At 40.6% G+C, this 17,119-nt stretch overlaps 1 protein-coding gene across 1 annotated transcript in view; it reads left to right on the top strand.

The window, feature by feature from the left end:
- LOC143960672 (epithelial sodium channel subunit alpha-like) overlaps positions 1-17,119 on the top strand; it is a 70,190-nt gene that overhangs the window by 41,280 nt on the left and 11,791 nt on the right. The window contains exons 7-8 of the mRNA XM_077469471.1: positions 5,805-5,862; positions 8,874-8,932. Of these exons, the coding sequence (XP_077325597.1) occupies positions 5,805-5,862; positions 8,874-8,932 (117 nt within the window). The remainder of the gene's footprint in view (positions 1-5,804; positions 5,863-8,873; positions 8,933-17,119) is intronic.

The following is a 17,119-nucleotide window of genomic DNA, read 5'->3' as shown; positions in this document are numbered from 1 at the left end:
GAGGAGAATGGAGGGGGACAGCAGCACGGAGGGGGACAGCAACAGAACAGAGGAGGACTGGAGGAGAATACAGGGATAGTCAGCGGTGATCGGTGCGGCTTTGGGGGCAGTTACAAGCACTGATCACCACTGTGTAGATTTCACTAAAGTAGCTGAAAGGGGATGGGGGGAGAGAGAAGCGGAGAAATGGCTGTCAGGCTTTATTGAAATCTATACAGGGAGATCGTTGCTTGTAACTCCCCCTCCGCACCGATCACCCTGACTGTCCAGGTATCGGGAAAATGCTCGGTATCGGTACCGATACTAGTATCGGTATCGGTACCGATACTAGTATCGGTATCGGAACAACCCTAGTTTTGGGGCAAGTACCAACATTTGTTGCATGTTTTTTCACATTAAAACAGGAGGTTATAACAGGGGTCAAAGTACCTGTGTAGTGTGAGTTTGTACCTGTGTTTTGTAAGTACATGAGTGCTGCGAGTGCACATGGGCTGTATTAGTTATTAGTGTCAGGTAGTACCTGTGTATTATGAGTACCTGAGTGTTGTCTGAGTTTTGTGTGTGGATCGTTAGTACTTGTGTATTGTGTGTACCTGTGTATTGTATGTGCACGTTAGTTTGCGAGTGCATGTTGGTATGTGAGTGCACATGGGTCTGCGAGTGCACATTGGTTTGTGAGTACACGTGGGTCTGTGAGTGCACATGGATCTGCAAGTGCATGTTGGTCTGGGAGTGCACGTGGGTCTGGGAATGTATGTGAGTCTGTGAGTGCATGTTGGTCTGCGAGTGCACGTGGGTCTGCGAGGGCACATAGGTTTGGGAGTACCTGTGTATTGTCTTGCTGAGTATTAGTATCAGGAAGCTAGTTGTTAGGTAATTTGGACAAGGTATAATCCTCAATCCTCATTAAATTAGTAGGTATGATGCCCAGTCGGTGTGGAGAGGCGACTCGTTGTACAACGACTCGTTGTAAATCTTGCTCATCCGAACAAGGGTGAATACCGCTGTGCAAAATGTAAGCACATTGTTTCCCTGGAAGCCCAGGTTCTGAATCTAGGGAAGCAACTGTCAGCACTGATAAGACCCTCCATACTAGAAGGAAGGTACCTGGCAGATGCTGGCAGGGGCCATCACAGAGGCAGGTGGAGACAAAGAGGTGCAGGAACTAGAAACTAGTAGATGGGTGACAGTTAGGAAGGGTAGAGGTGAAAGTGGCAGGGAGGCCAATCCCCTGGCTGGAGCATCCCAGTAAGTACGCTCCATTGAGTGACATTGGTGAAACCAGTCAGGGACCAGCACGACTAGAACTGAGAGACTCTCCTTGCTGCCAAGGGAAATGCTCTTCCAGTTAGGTAGGGGGGAAGCAAAGGGAAAGGAAAGACAGATTCTGGTGGTAGGGGACTCAGTTCTTAGAAAGACAGAGAGGGCAATCTATAACAAAGACCTGAAGCGCTGAACTATATGTCATCTACCGGGCGCTCGAGTTCAGCACATCATGGATCTGGTTGACAGATTACTGGGAGGGGTTGGGGAAGACATGGCTATCATGGTGCACGTTGGCACTGATGACAAAGTCAGAGGCAGGTGGAGTGTCCTAAAGGACGATTTTATGGACTTGGGAGCTAAATTGAGGAAAAGGACCTCCAAGGTAGTGTTCTCAGGAATACTACCGGTACCTTGAGCCACACCAGAAAGGCAGAGGGAGATTAGGGAAGTTAACAAGTGGCTGAAAAGCTGGTGTAGTAAGGAGGGGTTTGGTTTCCTGATGGACTGGGCCGATTTCTCAGTCGGTCACCAGTACTACAGAAGGGACGGACTGCACCTAAATGAGCAAGGTGCAGATCTGCTGGGAGTGAAGATGGCCAAAATGTTAGAGGGGTTTTTAAACTAGGCAATGGGGGGGAGGGTTCATAGGTAGAGATAGCCAGCACGGAACATATTCCAGAGGGTGTTATTGGGGGCATTAGTGGTAGCTTGACTAAAACCCATAAACCCAAGGTAAGTATCGTAACAAGTCCTAGCAATCTCGGAACACCCAATAAGAGGATAGTATGCGACCGATCTAAACTACGTGGCATGTTCTCCAATGCCAGGAGCCTGGTGGACAAGATGGGTGAACTAGAGATACTGTTATACAAGGAGTATTTGGATTTTGTGGGAATTTCAGAGACCTGGTTCAACGGCTCTCATAATTGGCTGGCAACCATTCAAGGGTATACCCGTTATCGCAGGGATATAGAGGGTAAAAAGGGGGAGGGGTATGCCTATATATCAAGAATAATGTACAAGTGAATGTGAGCGATGACATCACTAAGGGAGCTAGGGAGGAAGTGGAATCCTTATGGGTAGAACTCCAAAGGTATGAAGCTAAGGGGAAAATAATACTGGGAGTATGCTATAGGCCCCCTAACCTGGGGGAGGAGGGGGAGACAGATCTCCTATCACAATTTGGATTATCAGCAAGGATGGGAAGTGTTATCATAATGGGGGATTTTAATTTTCCAGACATAGACTGGGTGTCTGCAGGACAATTTCATGAGCCAGATGGTATACGTACCAACTAGAAATAAAGCGTTACTGGATCTACTGATTACAAACAATACAGACCTGATCACAGATGTGGAAATACGGGGCAACTTAGGAAACGTCGATCATAGGTCAATTGGCTTCAGTATAAATCACACAAATAGGAAACTTAAGGCGAATACAAAGACACTAAATTTCAAAAGAGCCAACTTCCCTAAACTATGACCCTTGCTAGAAGGCATGAATTGGGATAAAATCTTAGGAACAAAGAACACGGAGGAGAGATGGGTTTGCTTTAAGAGCATATTAAATAAGGATATTAGCCAATGAATCCCATTGGGTAATACATTTAAAAGAGCCAACAAAAGTCCTGGATGGCTTAACTCCAATTTAAAAATGCATATAAAAGCAAAAAAATACGAGGTTGAGGGATCATCATCAGCATTCAGACTTTATAAAGAATAAGGTATAAGGAAATGTAAGGGTGCAATTGGGGCAGCTAAGATGGAACACGAAAGACACATAGCGGAGGAGAGCAAAAAAAATACCAAGACATTCTTTAAGTGTATACTGTAAACAGTAAAAATGGGAGAACAATAATCCTACAAAATAGAATATAGATATACAAATGTATAACTAATAGAAAATACATAAACACCTGTTAATGCAGTTTTGATAGCTGTAGTAATCACCAGAATGCTTACTCTGGATATCAGATGCACTGCAGATGGGAAAACCCCATAAACTGGAGGTCACAAGGTTCCCCCAGGGTGAGTGTGGGATCAGGCAAAGAAGCCACCACTTTTATACTTGTACATCTTCTGGGTGAAAAAAATTATTTAAGTTTTGTTTGGGTATAGCATTGCATGACCGTGCAATTACCAGTTAAATTATCACAGTGTTAAAGAGGAAGTGAACCCTCTGGCAAAAAATAAATAAATAAACACCCTGCAAGACAAAGGCATAATAAGCTAGTATGCATAGCATACTAGCTCATTATAAATTATTACCTGATATCGAAGCACCTGAAGCGGTCCTCATTCCCCTCCTCCATCGCTGCCATATCTCCTGGAGTGACTTCCGGATATCGCGGCTCTGTGACTGGCCTGTGCCGCAATGACGTCACTCCCGTTCATGAACACGGGAGCCGCCAATAATGGCATGATCGCCGTTAGAAACAGCACACTCAGTGCATCTGCTCGCCGTTGTCTACGGCGCATGCACCATAGACATCGGTGCCTGTCTTTTGCAAATATCTCCTAAACCGTGTAGGTTTAGGAGATATTTCTTGCACTTACAGGTAAGCCTTAATCTAGGCTTACCTGTAGGTAAAAGTGGTCTGTAAGGGTTTACAATCACTTTAAATAGAAAAGTGTTAAACAGCCTGGTTATAAAGGAGGTAAAACCTTCCAGAAATGAAGTGGTTAAAAGGCCAAGCCGAGGAAATTATATTCTAGACCTAGTACTAACAAATGGGGATCAATTGTTTGATGCTGAGGTTGGAGAGAATGTGGGTTCTATTGATCACCAAGGTCTTTGGTTTGATATTAAAACAAGAGCTGCAAAATCATGTACAAAAATGTTTTGGATTTCAAAAGGACACATTTTGCTGAAATTGGTGAATTTCTAAAAAAACTAATTAGAAGGGTGGAGTAAAACAAGAGTCAATAATCAGTCGGCACTATAGGTGTCTAACATCCTGGAATTAATTAATAAGAGTAAATGGAGATTAAAAAAAACTATTTGGTTCATTAAAGAGATAAGTAGAATAGTAAAGGAGAAAAAAAATCAGCAAATATGAGATTCAAGGGAACAGGAAGCGTAGCTAATAGAGAAGTGTAAAAAATGGACAAAAGGAGGCCAAACAGCAGTGCTGCCAAAGGACCCAAAGAGGAGGAAATTTATAAATCTATTAAGAAAGAAGAAAACATATTTTTGTCGGTGCATCAGTACCTCAGGGAGGCCTCGATATAGCAAACCATTTAAACAATTACTTCTGTTCAGTCTTCTCATAAATAAATTGTACAAACAATAACAAGTTGGGGAATCATATTGGTTTTAGTAACGACGGTTCATTATCAGGATTTCTGCAGACAGAGGTAGCAGAGGAACTTGATGGAAGCCTAATAAAGCAATGGGTCCTGATGGTATTCACCCCAGAGAACTTCAATGTATAGTTGCTGGACCAATACTGTATCTATATACTGTATCTGTACTGACGCTATAACTTTTGTGCAAACCAATCAATAAATGCTTATTGTGATTTTTTTGTTTTTTTACCAAAAATATGTAGAAGAATACCTATCGGCCTAAACTGAGGGAAAAAATGTTTTTTTATATATATTTTTGGGGGATATTTATTATAGCAAAAAGTAAAAAATTTTACCGGCAAGTTGGAAAAGTTGGTCCGTCGAATATTCCAACGGAAACAGTCCGATGGAGACCACACACAGTCGGAATATCCGACAAAACGGTCCGATAGGACACATTCCGTCGGAATCTCTGACCGTGTGTACAAGGGCTAAGAGTACTTATCTCAGATGATTGCGAAAGGAGAAAACAGTGTGACCAGGCAATAGGAAAAGCAAATGGAATTCTTGAAAGCCTCACTAGAGGGGTCACCAGCGGGGGGAAAGGAAGTTCTGATTCCCCTATATACTGTAGATGTTCAGTTCCTCATTTAGAATACTGTATCCAATTCTGGATGCCTTTCTTACAAAAAATGTGCTGATAAGATACGAGTCCAAAGAAGGGCAGCAAAATGCTGCAAGGTCTGAGGGATGAAGCATGCCAAGGGAGACTTCAAGAACTTAATATGTACAGTCTGAAGGAAAGAAAGGGAAGGGCGAGACATAGATGAAATATTCAAATACATCAAGTTCAAGAGGGCAGGACTTCCAATATGAAGCAAAGATCAAGTACATGACCTCAGATTAGCAGGAGGAAAGTTTAAAACTAATCTTAGAAAGTATTATTTTACTGACAGAGTAGTTGATTCTTGGAAGAGTCTTCCAGCAGAGGTAGTGAATCAGTCAACAATAAGTGAATTCAAACATGCTTGGGACAAACATAGATCTATACTAAAAATAAATAAATAAAAAATAAAACGAGGCTGACTCGATGGACCATTTGGCCATCCTCTCTTCTACTGAACCACTTGTCGTAACTCTTCTACTGTATCCTTAAAAAAAAACACAGAATATAACAGATTAATAATATATCTTGTAATGGTATTTGATATGACAATATATTCAAAGTAAATATTTATTTATTGCTAGGGAAGAGAATTTTCAACTCACGCTGTCTTCATCGCAATGGCCAAGCAGTAAATATTTGGTAAGTTTAGCTATCTAAAACATATAATTTATTAATTAGTTTAATAAAAAAAAATTATGGTTAGCATTGGTAAATAAGGTGAAGCTGGGTTTCCTTTGACTTCCCATTCATGTGCGGGGGAAATTCAAAAAAAGGATTTTTTTTCTAGAACATAACTGGGTATTCAAAGTGATCATGTTTGCCTTGTTTAGTAACATTCACTTTAAAAAAAATGGACATCCATCTTGCTAAGTGAACAGGCTCAATCCTTTAATGAATTAACTCTTAAAGCTGTGGCTCCTAGAATATTAAATGAAATGATAGGTTGACCTACTCTGCATCATTGTGAGTGAAGAAATTAGTTTGTGAGTTAAAAGCCAAAAAATTGTTATGCATGCAGATAGGGGCTTCTGACTTTACTCTGACTTAACTGATCTACATACTTGTTCCAAGTCAGAGACTCAGAAAGTAATGAAGTGCGTCAAAGTACAGGGAGTCCCCGAGTTAAGAATCTCTGACTTGCGAACAACTCCTACTTACGAACGGCAGGTGGCGCCAACGGGCACATCGGAAAACAGCAAAAAACAACGTCAGAAAACAGGGAAAACATCGGAAAACGCTGTTCTGCGCATGCACGTCCGACTTAAGAACAAACAGGCAGTCCCTAACCTGTTCGTAACTCAGGGACTGCCTGTAATAGCTAGGCAACCAACATCTGCAGAACAAAATCAGCAATTGTGGTCTTGGCCATTCTCTCAGTAAGGCTTTGCTTTAAAGGAAACCTGTATTGAGAATAATGTGCAGATTGTCATTACTGACCTCTCATTTTGAAAATACTGGTTTCCTGGCTCTCACAGTGGCTTTGGTCATTTCTGAGTCACCCTAGGTTCACATCTGTGTGGGTGATTCCCAATGCGGGTCCACACCTGTTCCTGCAGCCGCAACCTCCCACGCAGAAAAACGTGCTGGATGCATGCAAGTGCCGCTCTCACTGGAAATTGCAACCACGCTGCTCTTGCATTTCCAGTGTGGACTGGGATTTCTTAAATGCTGCAGGGACCTTTTTCCTGTGCTTCAGGAGGCACGGAAGCTCACAGAGCTGAATATGTGTGAACCTAGGGTTACTGATCTGGAAAAGAGTATGTAGGTCAGATGGTCTGACTTCACTTACTGATCTTACTTGCTGCATGCTTTTTTTTTCGTCGGTGATTTACCACAAAATAAATTCAAATACACTTGGACATCAAGGTTTGTAAAAAGTATGTCGTCAATGACAGCCAATACACTGCTGCCAGTATAAATTTCTTTTAAAAGGACAACATGAAAATATCTGTTGAACCCTTGAAGTATCACTGGGATCCGTGCAAATAGCAGTGCAAAGCTGAGTTTGTCTACTGCATTGACCTAAGACAACAAAAAGATTATACACAGATAGGCACGTAGACACTGTTTAGTGCTCCTTTATCGCACACACCTTAACATTAATCATGTTGAGGTAGCCCATTCCAAATGTCAATGCAGAAAAATAGACATAAAACTATTTTTTATTGAACAGGATTGCAACACATGGTATGCAGGTTGTGGTGTACTGCAAAATAACCCTGTTAGTATCTACTGTGCTTGTGTATTGGGCGTCATTCACATACAGTGGGCCCAATTGACAAAGCTTGAACAGCAGCTTAAAGTAAAACTAAGCCCTCCTATTTTTACAGCTAAGGAAACTGCCATCATAGCCTCTGTTTAATCTGCATTTGCCATGGTGCTCCACATGTGATCAGTTATAATACCAGCCATTAGATGGCTTGACAGTTCAGTTGAAAGTACAGGCAACTGTGACAGTTATCATGCATGGCATGCCTTGGAAGTAACTATTTTGGGAAATAGTTAAATTGATTGGTTTAGTTCATTGTATTTTCCCCAATAAAGAGCCTGAGAGTGATCATCGTTTATTTTTATTATTACACTTTAGTTCTACTTTAAGGCAGTGTGTTTGAAGCCATATGACAATTTTCATTAAAGTGAATGTAAACCCCCAATTATTTTTTTTTAATTAGACTCATATCTGTTACAGCAGAGGATGTCATTTTAGCTGTGCCAAATCTTGCCACGAAGAGTTAATCCAGCTCTGAGGAATCCTCTTATCTTTTTTCAGTAAGATAAAAATGGACAGAGAAATAGGTGTCCATTCCTCTCCATTGCTGTGAATGACAGGTGATTTCCTTATCTCATGCAGGAGTGTGAGAGAGGCATTCTGTGTAGTTCACACCCCCCCTCCTTTCTTCTCCAGCTCTCCCAGGATTGGCTGCTCCACAGCTCAGCATGATTGAGCATGCTGAAGTCATGTGGTGACTTTCCTGGGTTTTGACTGGATGTCAATCATGGGGCATAATCCACAAGACCAGCAGAAGTTCAGTATAAAGCCTCATACACATGATTGGACTTTCCCATGGACTTTTGTACAAATGGCGCTGGCCCTGGACTTGTTAAGCATACACACGATCAGACTTTTTCAGCCAACTTTCACCAAATCATGTGATTTTTCTGCTCTTTACCGCCACCTTTGGTCAACTTCTGTATTGTTGTCTGATCTTTTGCATTGGTTCTGAGCATGCGTGTTTGTAAAGTCCGAAGGTTTTCTGTACACACGATCGGACTTTGCGCCATCGGACTTATGTTGTCAAAAAGTTTGTCTGTTCACACAGCCAACAAAAGTCAGAAAACCGAAAAAGTTTGTCCAATGGAGCGTACACACGGTCGGATAGGTGCAGCTATGCATAGTAACCAATCGGCCTCTAGGTTGTACTGTCAAAGCTTAATTGGACAAGCTGAAGTTAGAAGCTGATTGGTTACTATGCACAGCTGCACCAGATTCTGTGTGCTTCAGTTTTAGTTAATCTCTCTCTTAGTTTCCTTCTTTAAGCATGGTTTCATAAAATTTATTGAAAACTAATAATTATATATACATAGATTGCTAAAACATGTACATAAATCAAAGCTATAGATAATATATATGCTTTTTTTTCATTTATCAGGACTACTTTTCACAGCACATTCAAATCAGACATGGCTATGAAGATGTGGAAAATTTAAGGTGAGCCTGAATGCCCTTATTTACAGTATTTCTATATGCATATGTATATCACCACATATATATTTTGAGAATACAGCTCTTTAACGAGATAATTTGTAGGTGTGTTACATTGAATGTGTTTTAACTGCAGCTCTGCAGAAGAAGCTTTGTATTTATTCAGAGAATGCAAAGCTGCCTATGAATGGCCAAGTGCTGCTCAGCCCAACTTTATTTTGTTCCAAGTGTGAGATGGGAAGTTCCCCTTTCATGCCTGAACACAAGTCTGTATACTGTACGTAGCTGAGGCTACTTACAGTTTATACAGTATACCCATTGGGAATATCTGTTAGTGTTGGAAATCGTTTTTTTGGGCCAACGTGGCCCAAACGGCCTAATTAAAGAACCAGTAAATAATTAATTCTGACCCCTGAAATGTGCTTTTACAATTTCTTGACTTACAGCAGTGTAGGCTTGAGTGTTAGTTAACCAAACTCCTTCAAGCTCCACCCACAAGCTACCACAGGTAGACTATACCCGAAATTCGCATGTAGTTTGTCACATCATTCTCATTGTTATGGCGCCCTTCAATGCCTGCCTCTTGTGCCAAAAGTCTGTGGTCAGTTATAGCAAGGCTTGTAAAAAATGGGGCCTGACTTTGTGGATATGGCTACAAATGACCCAAACTATATTTTTAAAATTTTTCTAACATAAATAAAGCTTCCTTTTGGCAGTATTTACCTACTTGCCGACCACCTACTGCAGATATACTGCAGCAAGGAGGCACGGCTGCGTGAAACGACGTATCACTCATGCCGATTGGCCAGCGCGGGAGCCATGTAGCGGGCCCGGCGAACGAGATGTCTTCTGGCCACCTGCAATCGTTCCCCAGAGAGACAGGACAACGGTCTGCCAATGTAAACAAGGCAGATCCTCATCCTGCCAGGTATGAACAGAGAGATCTTGTGTTCCTGCTAAGCAGGAACATGGATCTCTCTGTTCATACAGTCAGTCCATCCCCCACACAGTAAGAAAGCATCCCCTAGGGACACACTTAACCCTGTGATCTCCCATGGCGTTAACCCCTTCCCTGCCAGTGTCATTAGTACAGTAACCGTGCAAATTTTTACCACTGATCACTGTAATAATGTCATTGGATTCCAAAAAAGTGTCAGTTAGGTGTCCGATTTGTCCGACGCAATGCCGCAGTCCTGTTAAAAATCGCTGATTACTGCCATTACTAGTAAAAAAAAAAATACAAAATTCCATAAGAACATCCCATAGTTTGTAGACGCCATAACTTTTGCGTAAACCAATCAATATACACTTACAGGCGGTCCCCGGGTTACAAACAAGATGGGGTATGTAGGTTTGTTCTTAAGTTGAATCTGTTTGTAAGTCAGAACGAGTAAATTCTTTAAGTGTAGCTCCCCTGTAACATTTGTTTTGCTGTCTGTGCCCCTGTTAAGAAGATTTCACCTCACTTTCTGTCCCAATGCCAAATGGATTTTGCAAATTTTGGGTTGTTGTGGAAACAAGGATTGGTGATAAAGAATCAGTGGAGACACATTTTTCCTATAATAACTCTTACAGGAGTGAATTTCCCTTCCTAGAGGTAGATTTCCTCTCACTTCCTATTGTCTCCCTCTGTAAGTAGGAGTTGTTTGTAAGTTGGATGTCTGTAACTAGGGGATAGCCTGTACTGGGATTTTTTTTTACTAAAAAACAGGTAGCAGAATGCATATTGGCTTAAATTGATGAAGAAATTTGATTTTTTTATTTTTTTTATTCGATATGTATTATACCATAAAGTAAAAATTATTGGGGTTTTTTATTTTATTTTATTTTTTAAAAACTGCAGAGGTGATCAAATACCATCAAAAGAAAGCTCTATTTGTACGGAAAAAAAGGACATTCATTTTATTTAGGTACAGCGTCGCACAAGGGGGTAAATCCTTCCTGTCCACCATTGATTTTTATTTTTTTTTGCTCATTTTTTTGAAAAAAACTTTTTGCTTAGTTTCTGTTATAAAATTTTGCAAATGTATAATCTTTTATCATAAATTTAGAGCAAAATGTATTCTGCTACAATTCAGTGTAGCAAATCAGTGTTTATTATTTAGTCTGTAGGAAAGTTATAGAGTCTACAAACAATGGCATGATATTAGTTTACATAACCTGGCAGAATTTATGATTTCTTGGCCATTTTTCAGAGAATATGAATAACACAAAAACTTTTCTTTCACTGATGGTTAGTGTTTGGCTGAAGCCATTTATTATTAATGAATGGTGTTTACTCTTTTTAAATCATAATGGCAACAGAAACTACCCAAATGACCCTGATCAAAAGTTTACATACCCCAGTTCTTAATACTTTGTCTTCTTTGGTATTTGTGGATGAAGCTCTTTATCTTCTCAGATGGTAAAGCTGCCCATTCCTCTTGGTAAAAAGCCTCCAGTTCCTGTAAATTCTTGGGCTGTCTTGCATGAACTGCACGTTTGAGATCTCCCCAGAGTGGCTCAATGATATTGAGGATATAAATGACCTGGAGGATGGGGTAAACAGTTCAATCTCTGTATTTGCAGAGGATACTAAGCTAAGCAGGGCAATAACTTCTCTGCAGGATGTGGAAACCTTGCAAAAAGATCTGAACAAACTAATGGGGTGGGCAACTACATGGCAAATGAGGTTCAATGTAGAAAAATGTAAAAAAATGCATTTGGGTGGCAAAATATGAATGCAATCTATACGCTGGGGGGAGAACCTCTGGGGGAATCTAGGATGGAAAAGGACCTGGGGGTCCTAGTAGATGATATGCTCAGCAATGGCATGTAATGCCAAGCTGCTGCTAACAAAACAAACAGAATATTGGCATGCATTAAAAAGGGGATCAACTCCAGAGATAAAATGATAATCCTCCCGCTCTACAAGACTCTGGTCCAGCCACACCTGGAGTATGCTGTCCAGTTCTGGGCACCAGTTCTCAGGAAGGATGTACTGGAATTTGAACGAGTACAAAGAAGGGCAACAAAGCTAATAAATGGTCTGGAGGATATTAGTTATGAAGAAAGGCTGCGAGTACTGAACTTATTCTCTCTGGGCAAGAGACGCTTGAGAGGGGATATGATTTCAATATACAAATACCATACTGGTGACCCCACAATAGGGATAAAACTTTTTCGCAAAAGGGAGTTTAACAAGACTCGTGGCCACTCCTTAAAATTGGAAGAAAAGAGGTTTAACCTTAAACTACGTAGCGGGTTTTTTACTGTAAGAGTGGCAAGGATGTGGAATTCCCTTCCACAGGCAGTGGTCTCAGTGGGGGGCATTGATAGTTTCAAGAAACTATTACATAAGCACCTGAACGACCACAACATACCACAACATACAGGGATATACAATGTGTTACTGACATATAATCACACACATAGGTTGGACTTGATGAACTTGCATCTTTTTTCAACCTCAACTACTATGTAACTATGTAGGTCAGGAGACTGAGATGGCCACTCCAGAACCTTCACTTTATTCTGCTGTAGCAAATGACAGGTCGAATTGGCCTTGTGTTTTGCATCATTGTCATGTTGGAATATCCAAGTATGTCCCATGGGCAGCTTCCTGGCTGATGAATGCAAATGTTCCTCCAGTATTTTTTGATAACATACTGCATTTATCTTGCCATCAATTTTGACCAAATTTCCTGTCCCATGCCCAAATCACCAGCGATGCACCTCCGTGTTTCACAGTAGGAATGGTGTACCTTTCATCATAGGCCTTGTCGACTCCTCTCCAAATGTAGCGTTTATGGTTGTGGCCAAAAAGCTAAATTTTGGTCTCATCACTCCAAATGACTTTGTGCCAGAAGGTTTGAGGCTTGTCTCTGTGCTATTTGGCATCTTGTAAGCTGGAAACTTTGTGGCATTTACATAGTAATGGCTTTCTCCTGGCGACTCGACCATGCAGCCCATCTTTCTTCAAGTGCCTCCTTATTGTGCATCTTGAAACAGCCACACCACATGTTTTCAGAGTCCTGTATTTCACCTGAAGTTATTTGTGGGTTTTTCTTTGCATCTTGAACAATTTTCCTGGCAATTGTGGCTGAAATTTTAGTTGTTCTACCTGACCATGGTTTGGTTTCAACAGAACCCCTAATTTTCCACTTCGTGATTAGAGTTTGAACACTGCTGATTGGCATGCTCAATTCCTTGGGTATCTTTTTATATCACTTTCATGTTTTATACAGTTCAACTACCTTTTCCAGCAGATCCTTTGACAATTATTTTGCTTTCTCCATGATTCAGAATTCAGAAACGTCAGTGCAGCACTGAATGAAAGATGTAAGGGTCTGTCAGTAGTCCAGAAACTCAATGACCTTTTATAAACACACACACTAATTACAAGCAAACAGATCACAGGTGAGACATGAAGTAGGGGAAGAGGGATAACAAACCCCAGGACTTTGACGGTGTTAGAAGTAAAAAGAGTAGGAAACACAGTTACAAAATCAATAAAACATTATTTTTTTCTTAAAGAAGTCAAAAACATGAGGAAATTAGACCACCCATATCAATAATTGTATGTTCCATTAAAGAGCACATAAGCACATATACAGGCACTACCACTCAATATGTTTCTTCTTCAGGAGTTATATATATATATATATATATATATATATACTGTATATATATATTGTACATATTGGCATACCTTTAGGCATGCAGATACAAATACAATATAGTAAAATTGAAACAATTGTACATAAAAGTATATTAATGTGGAAGGAAATTAATTCTACCTAGACTGCAGAAAATCATAAATAAAACTTGATTGGAATGAAGAAATTGCACGTCCCATATGGATTCAGAGTGCCCCGCCTTGAGGTTTATTTTCATGTAATCGCAGGAGGAAATTAATTAAAGGTTTTAAAACACAGATTTCCTGAAGAAAAAAAAAGGAAAGTATGTAATAAAAAAAATTGGATATCAAATGAAAATATTGAACAAGCAAACTGCAAATAGTAGTTAGAGATAATTACATGATAATTACCTCAGATCCACTGTTGAAAGAATTGAATCAATATTGTAATCCTGTATTTAATGGTTAAATACAGCATGTCTAGAAAGTCCAGCTGGAGTATGGAGCAGACACATGCCACTGGACCCACTTGAATCTGGATAGCACTATTAGATAACTAGAGAGATCTAAAAAAATCAAGAACAAAAATGTACTTAGTATCAAAATAGATCAGCTAACTCTAATGTTTGGGAAACAAATGCTCAACAATGACTTACTTAAGTTCATAGGCTCAAAGAATATATAGAGAAATGGGAGAACTGTTAGCTATCCGCCGCAACAATCTGTCAGAGGAACCGTGGTACTGGGAGAGCCTATCATCTAAAGGGCCCTTTTCCATCCTAGATTCCCCCAGAGGTTCTCCCCCCGTGTATAGATTGCATTCATATTTTGCCACCAATATGCATCATTTTACATTTTTCTACATTGAACCTCATTTGACATGTAGTTGCCCACCCCATTAATTTGTTCAGATCTTTTTGCAAGGTTTCCACATCCTGCGGAGAAGTTATTGCCTTGCTTAGCTTATTGTCCGCAAATACAGAGGTTGAACTGTTTACCCCATCCTCCAGATCATTTATATCCTCAATCTCATTGAGCCACTCTGGGGAGATCTCAAACGTGCAGTTCATGCAAGACAGCCCAAGAATTTACAGGAACTTGAGGCTTTTTGCCAAGAGGAATGGGCAACTTTACCATCTGAGAAGATAAAGAGCCTCATCCACAAATACCACAGAAGACACGGTATTAAGAACTGGGGTATGTAAACTTTTGATCAGGGTCATTTGGATAGTTTCTGTTGCCATTATGATTTAAAAAGAGTAAACACTGTTGATTAATAATAAATGGCTTCAGCCAAACACTAACCATCAGTGAAAGAAAAGTTTTTGTGTTATTCATATTCTCTAAAAAATGGCCAAAAAAATCATAAATTCTGCCAGGGTGTGTAAACTTATATCATACCATCATGTTTGTAGACTCTATAACTTTCCTACAGATTAAATAATAAACACTGATTTGCTACACTGAATTGTAGCAGAATACATTTTGGCCTACATTTTGGATGAAAGATTATTTGTTTGCAAAATTTTATAATGGAAACGAACCAAGCCGGGTTTTTTTTTCCAAATTTTTTGCAAAAAATAAAAAAAACAGTGGTGGACAGGAAGGATTTACCCCATTAATGACCAGGCCATCTTTTGTGAATACGGCACTGCATTAATTTAACTGACAATTGTGCAGTTGAGCAACACTGTACCTAAATAAAATGGACGTCCTTTTTCTCCCCACAAATAGAGCTATCTTTTGATGCTATTTGATCACCTCTGCGGTTTTTGAAAAAAAAAAGCATAAAAAAACTCCAATAATTTTTACTTTATGTTATAATACATATCGAATAAAAAAAAAGTACCGTATTTATCGGCGTATAACACGCACTCTTTTCCCCTTAAAATCAGGGAAAAATCGCGGGTGCGTGTTATATGCCGATCCGCAGCTATTCCCTTGCAATTTTTGGGCTCTGGGCGGCGTTAAGCCGCCTTCGGGCATTCTCGGTGGTTTTTGAGAGGCGGCCGAAAGGCTCAGAGTACGACCGAGGCAGCGGAAAGGCTCTGAGTATGGCCGAGGCGGCCGAAAGGCTCAGAGTACGGCCGAGGCGGCCGAAAACCGCCGAGAAGCGGCGAGAGCAGCCGAAAGCCTCCGAGTACGGCCGAGGCGGCCGAAAGCCGCCGAGAACTTCCAGGCGCCGCCGAGATACGAAGGACATCTCGGCGGCGCCATTTTTAAAAACAAAAGCTGAGGGGACAGCGATGCACAAGGCTGCAATGACGGACAAACTACATGATGGACAGGCTGCAATGACAAGGCTGCAATGATGGACAAGGCTGCAATGATAAGGCTGCAATGGCAAGGCTGCAATGGCAAGGCTGCAATGATGGACAATGCTGCAATGACAAAGCTGCAATGTCAAGGCTGCAATGTCAAGGCTGCAATGACAAGGCTGCAATGACGGACAGGCTGCAGGCTGCAATGACAAGGCTGCAATGATGGACAGGCTGCATGACAAGGCTGCAAATGACACTGACAAGGCTTCAGATGGACACTGACAAGGCTGCATTGATGGGCATTTAAATGTAAGTTTTTTTTCCTTAAATTTCCCTCCTAAAAGTTTTTTTCCTTAAAATTCCCTCCTAAACTTAGGGTTCATGTTATACGCCAGCGCGTGTTATACGCCGATAAATACGGTAAGTAAGAAATCTAATTTCTTCATCAATTTAAGCCAATATGCACTCTGCTACCTGTTTTTTAGTAAAAAAATCCCAATACAGGCGATCCCCTAGTTACAAACATCCGACTTACAAACAACTCCTACTTACAAACGGAGGGAGACAACAAGAAGTGAGAGGAAATCTACCTCTAGGAAGGGAAATTCACTCCTGTAATGCCCCATACACACAATCGGAAATTCAGCCAGCAAAAGACCGATGAGAGCTGTTGGTCGGAAAATGCGACCGTGTGTATGCTCCATCAGACTTTAGCTACCCAAATTCCTGCCAGCAAAATTTTGAGAGCAGGTTCTCAATTTTTTGGGCCGGAAAAAGTTTTGATCAAAAATTCAGATTGTCTGTACCAATTCCGACGCGCAAAATTCCTACGCATGCTCAGAAACAATTTGACGCATGCTCGGAAGCATTGAACTTCATTTTGCGGCTTGACGTAGTGTTGTATGTCACCGCATTCTTGACGGTCGAAAGTTCAGAAAACTTTTGTGTGACCGTGTGTATGCAAGCCAAGTTTGAGCAGAATTACGCCAGAAAGACCATCCAAGATTTTTCAGACGGAAAATCTGCTTGTGTGTTATTATAGGAAAAAGGTGTCTCCACTGATTCTTTATCATGAATCCTTGTTTCCACAACAACCCAAATTTGCAAAATCACATTGGGACAGAAAGTGAGGTGAAATCTTTTTAACAGGGCACAGACAGCAAAACAAATGTTACAGGGGTGATAACCCTTCCCTATGTTATCCAAAAAGCTTGAAAATATATTTTTTTTGTCTGGAGCAACACTTAAAGAATTTACTTGTTCTGACTTACAAACAGATTTAACTTAAGAACAAACCTACATACCCTATCTTGT

This window comes from Lithobates pipiens, unplaced genomic scaffold (genome assembly GCF_037356315.1).
Source record: "Lithobates pipiens isolate NorthernLeopardFrog02 unplaced genomic scaffold, aLitPip1_a1.2 Scaffold_8, whole genome shotgun sequence".
Lineage (NCBI taxonomy): Eukaryota > Metazoa > Chordata > Amphibia > Anura > Ranidae > Lithobates > Lithobates pipiens.
Note: the sequence above shows the minus strand (reverse complement) of the source record. Positions and strands in the feature narration are given on the sequence as shown.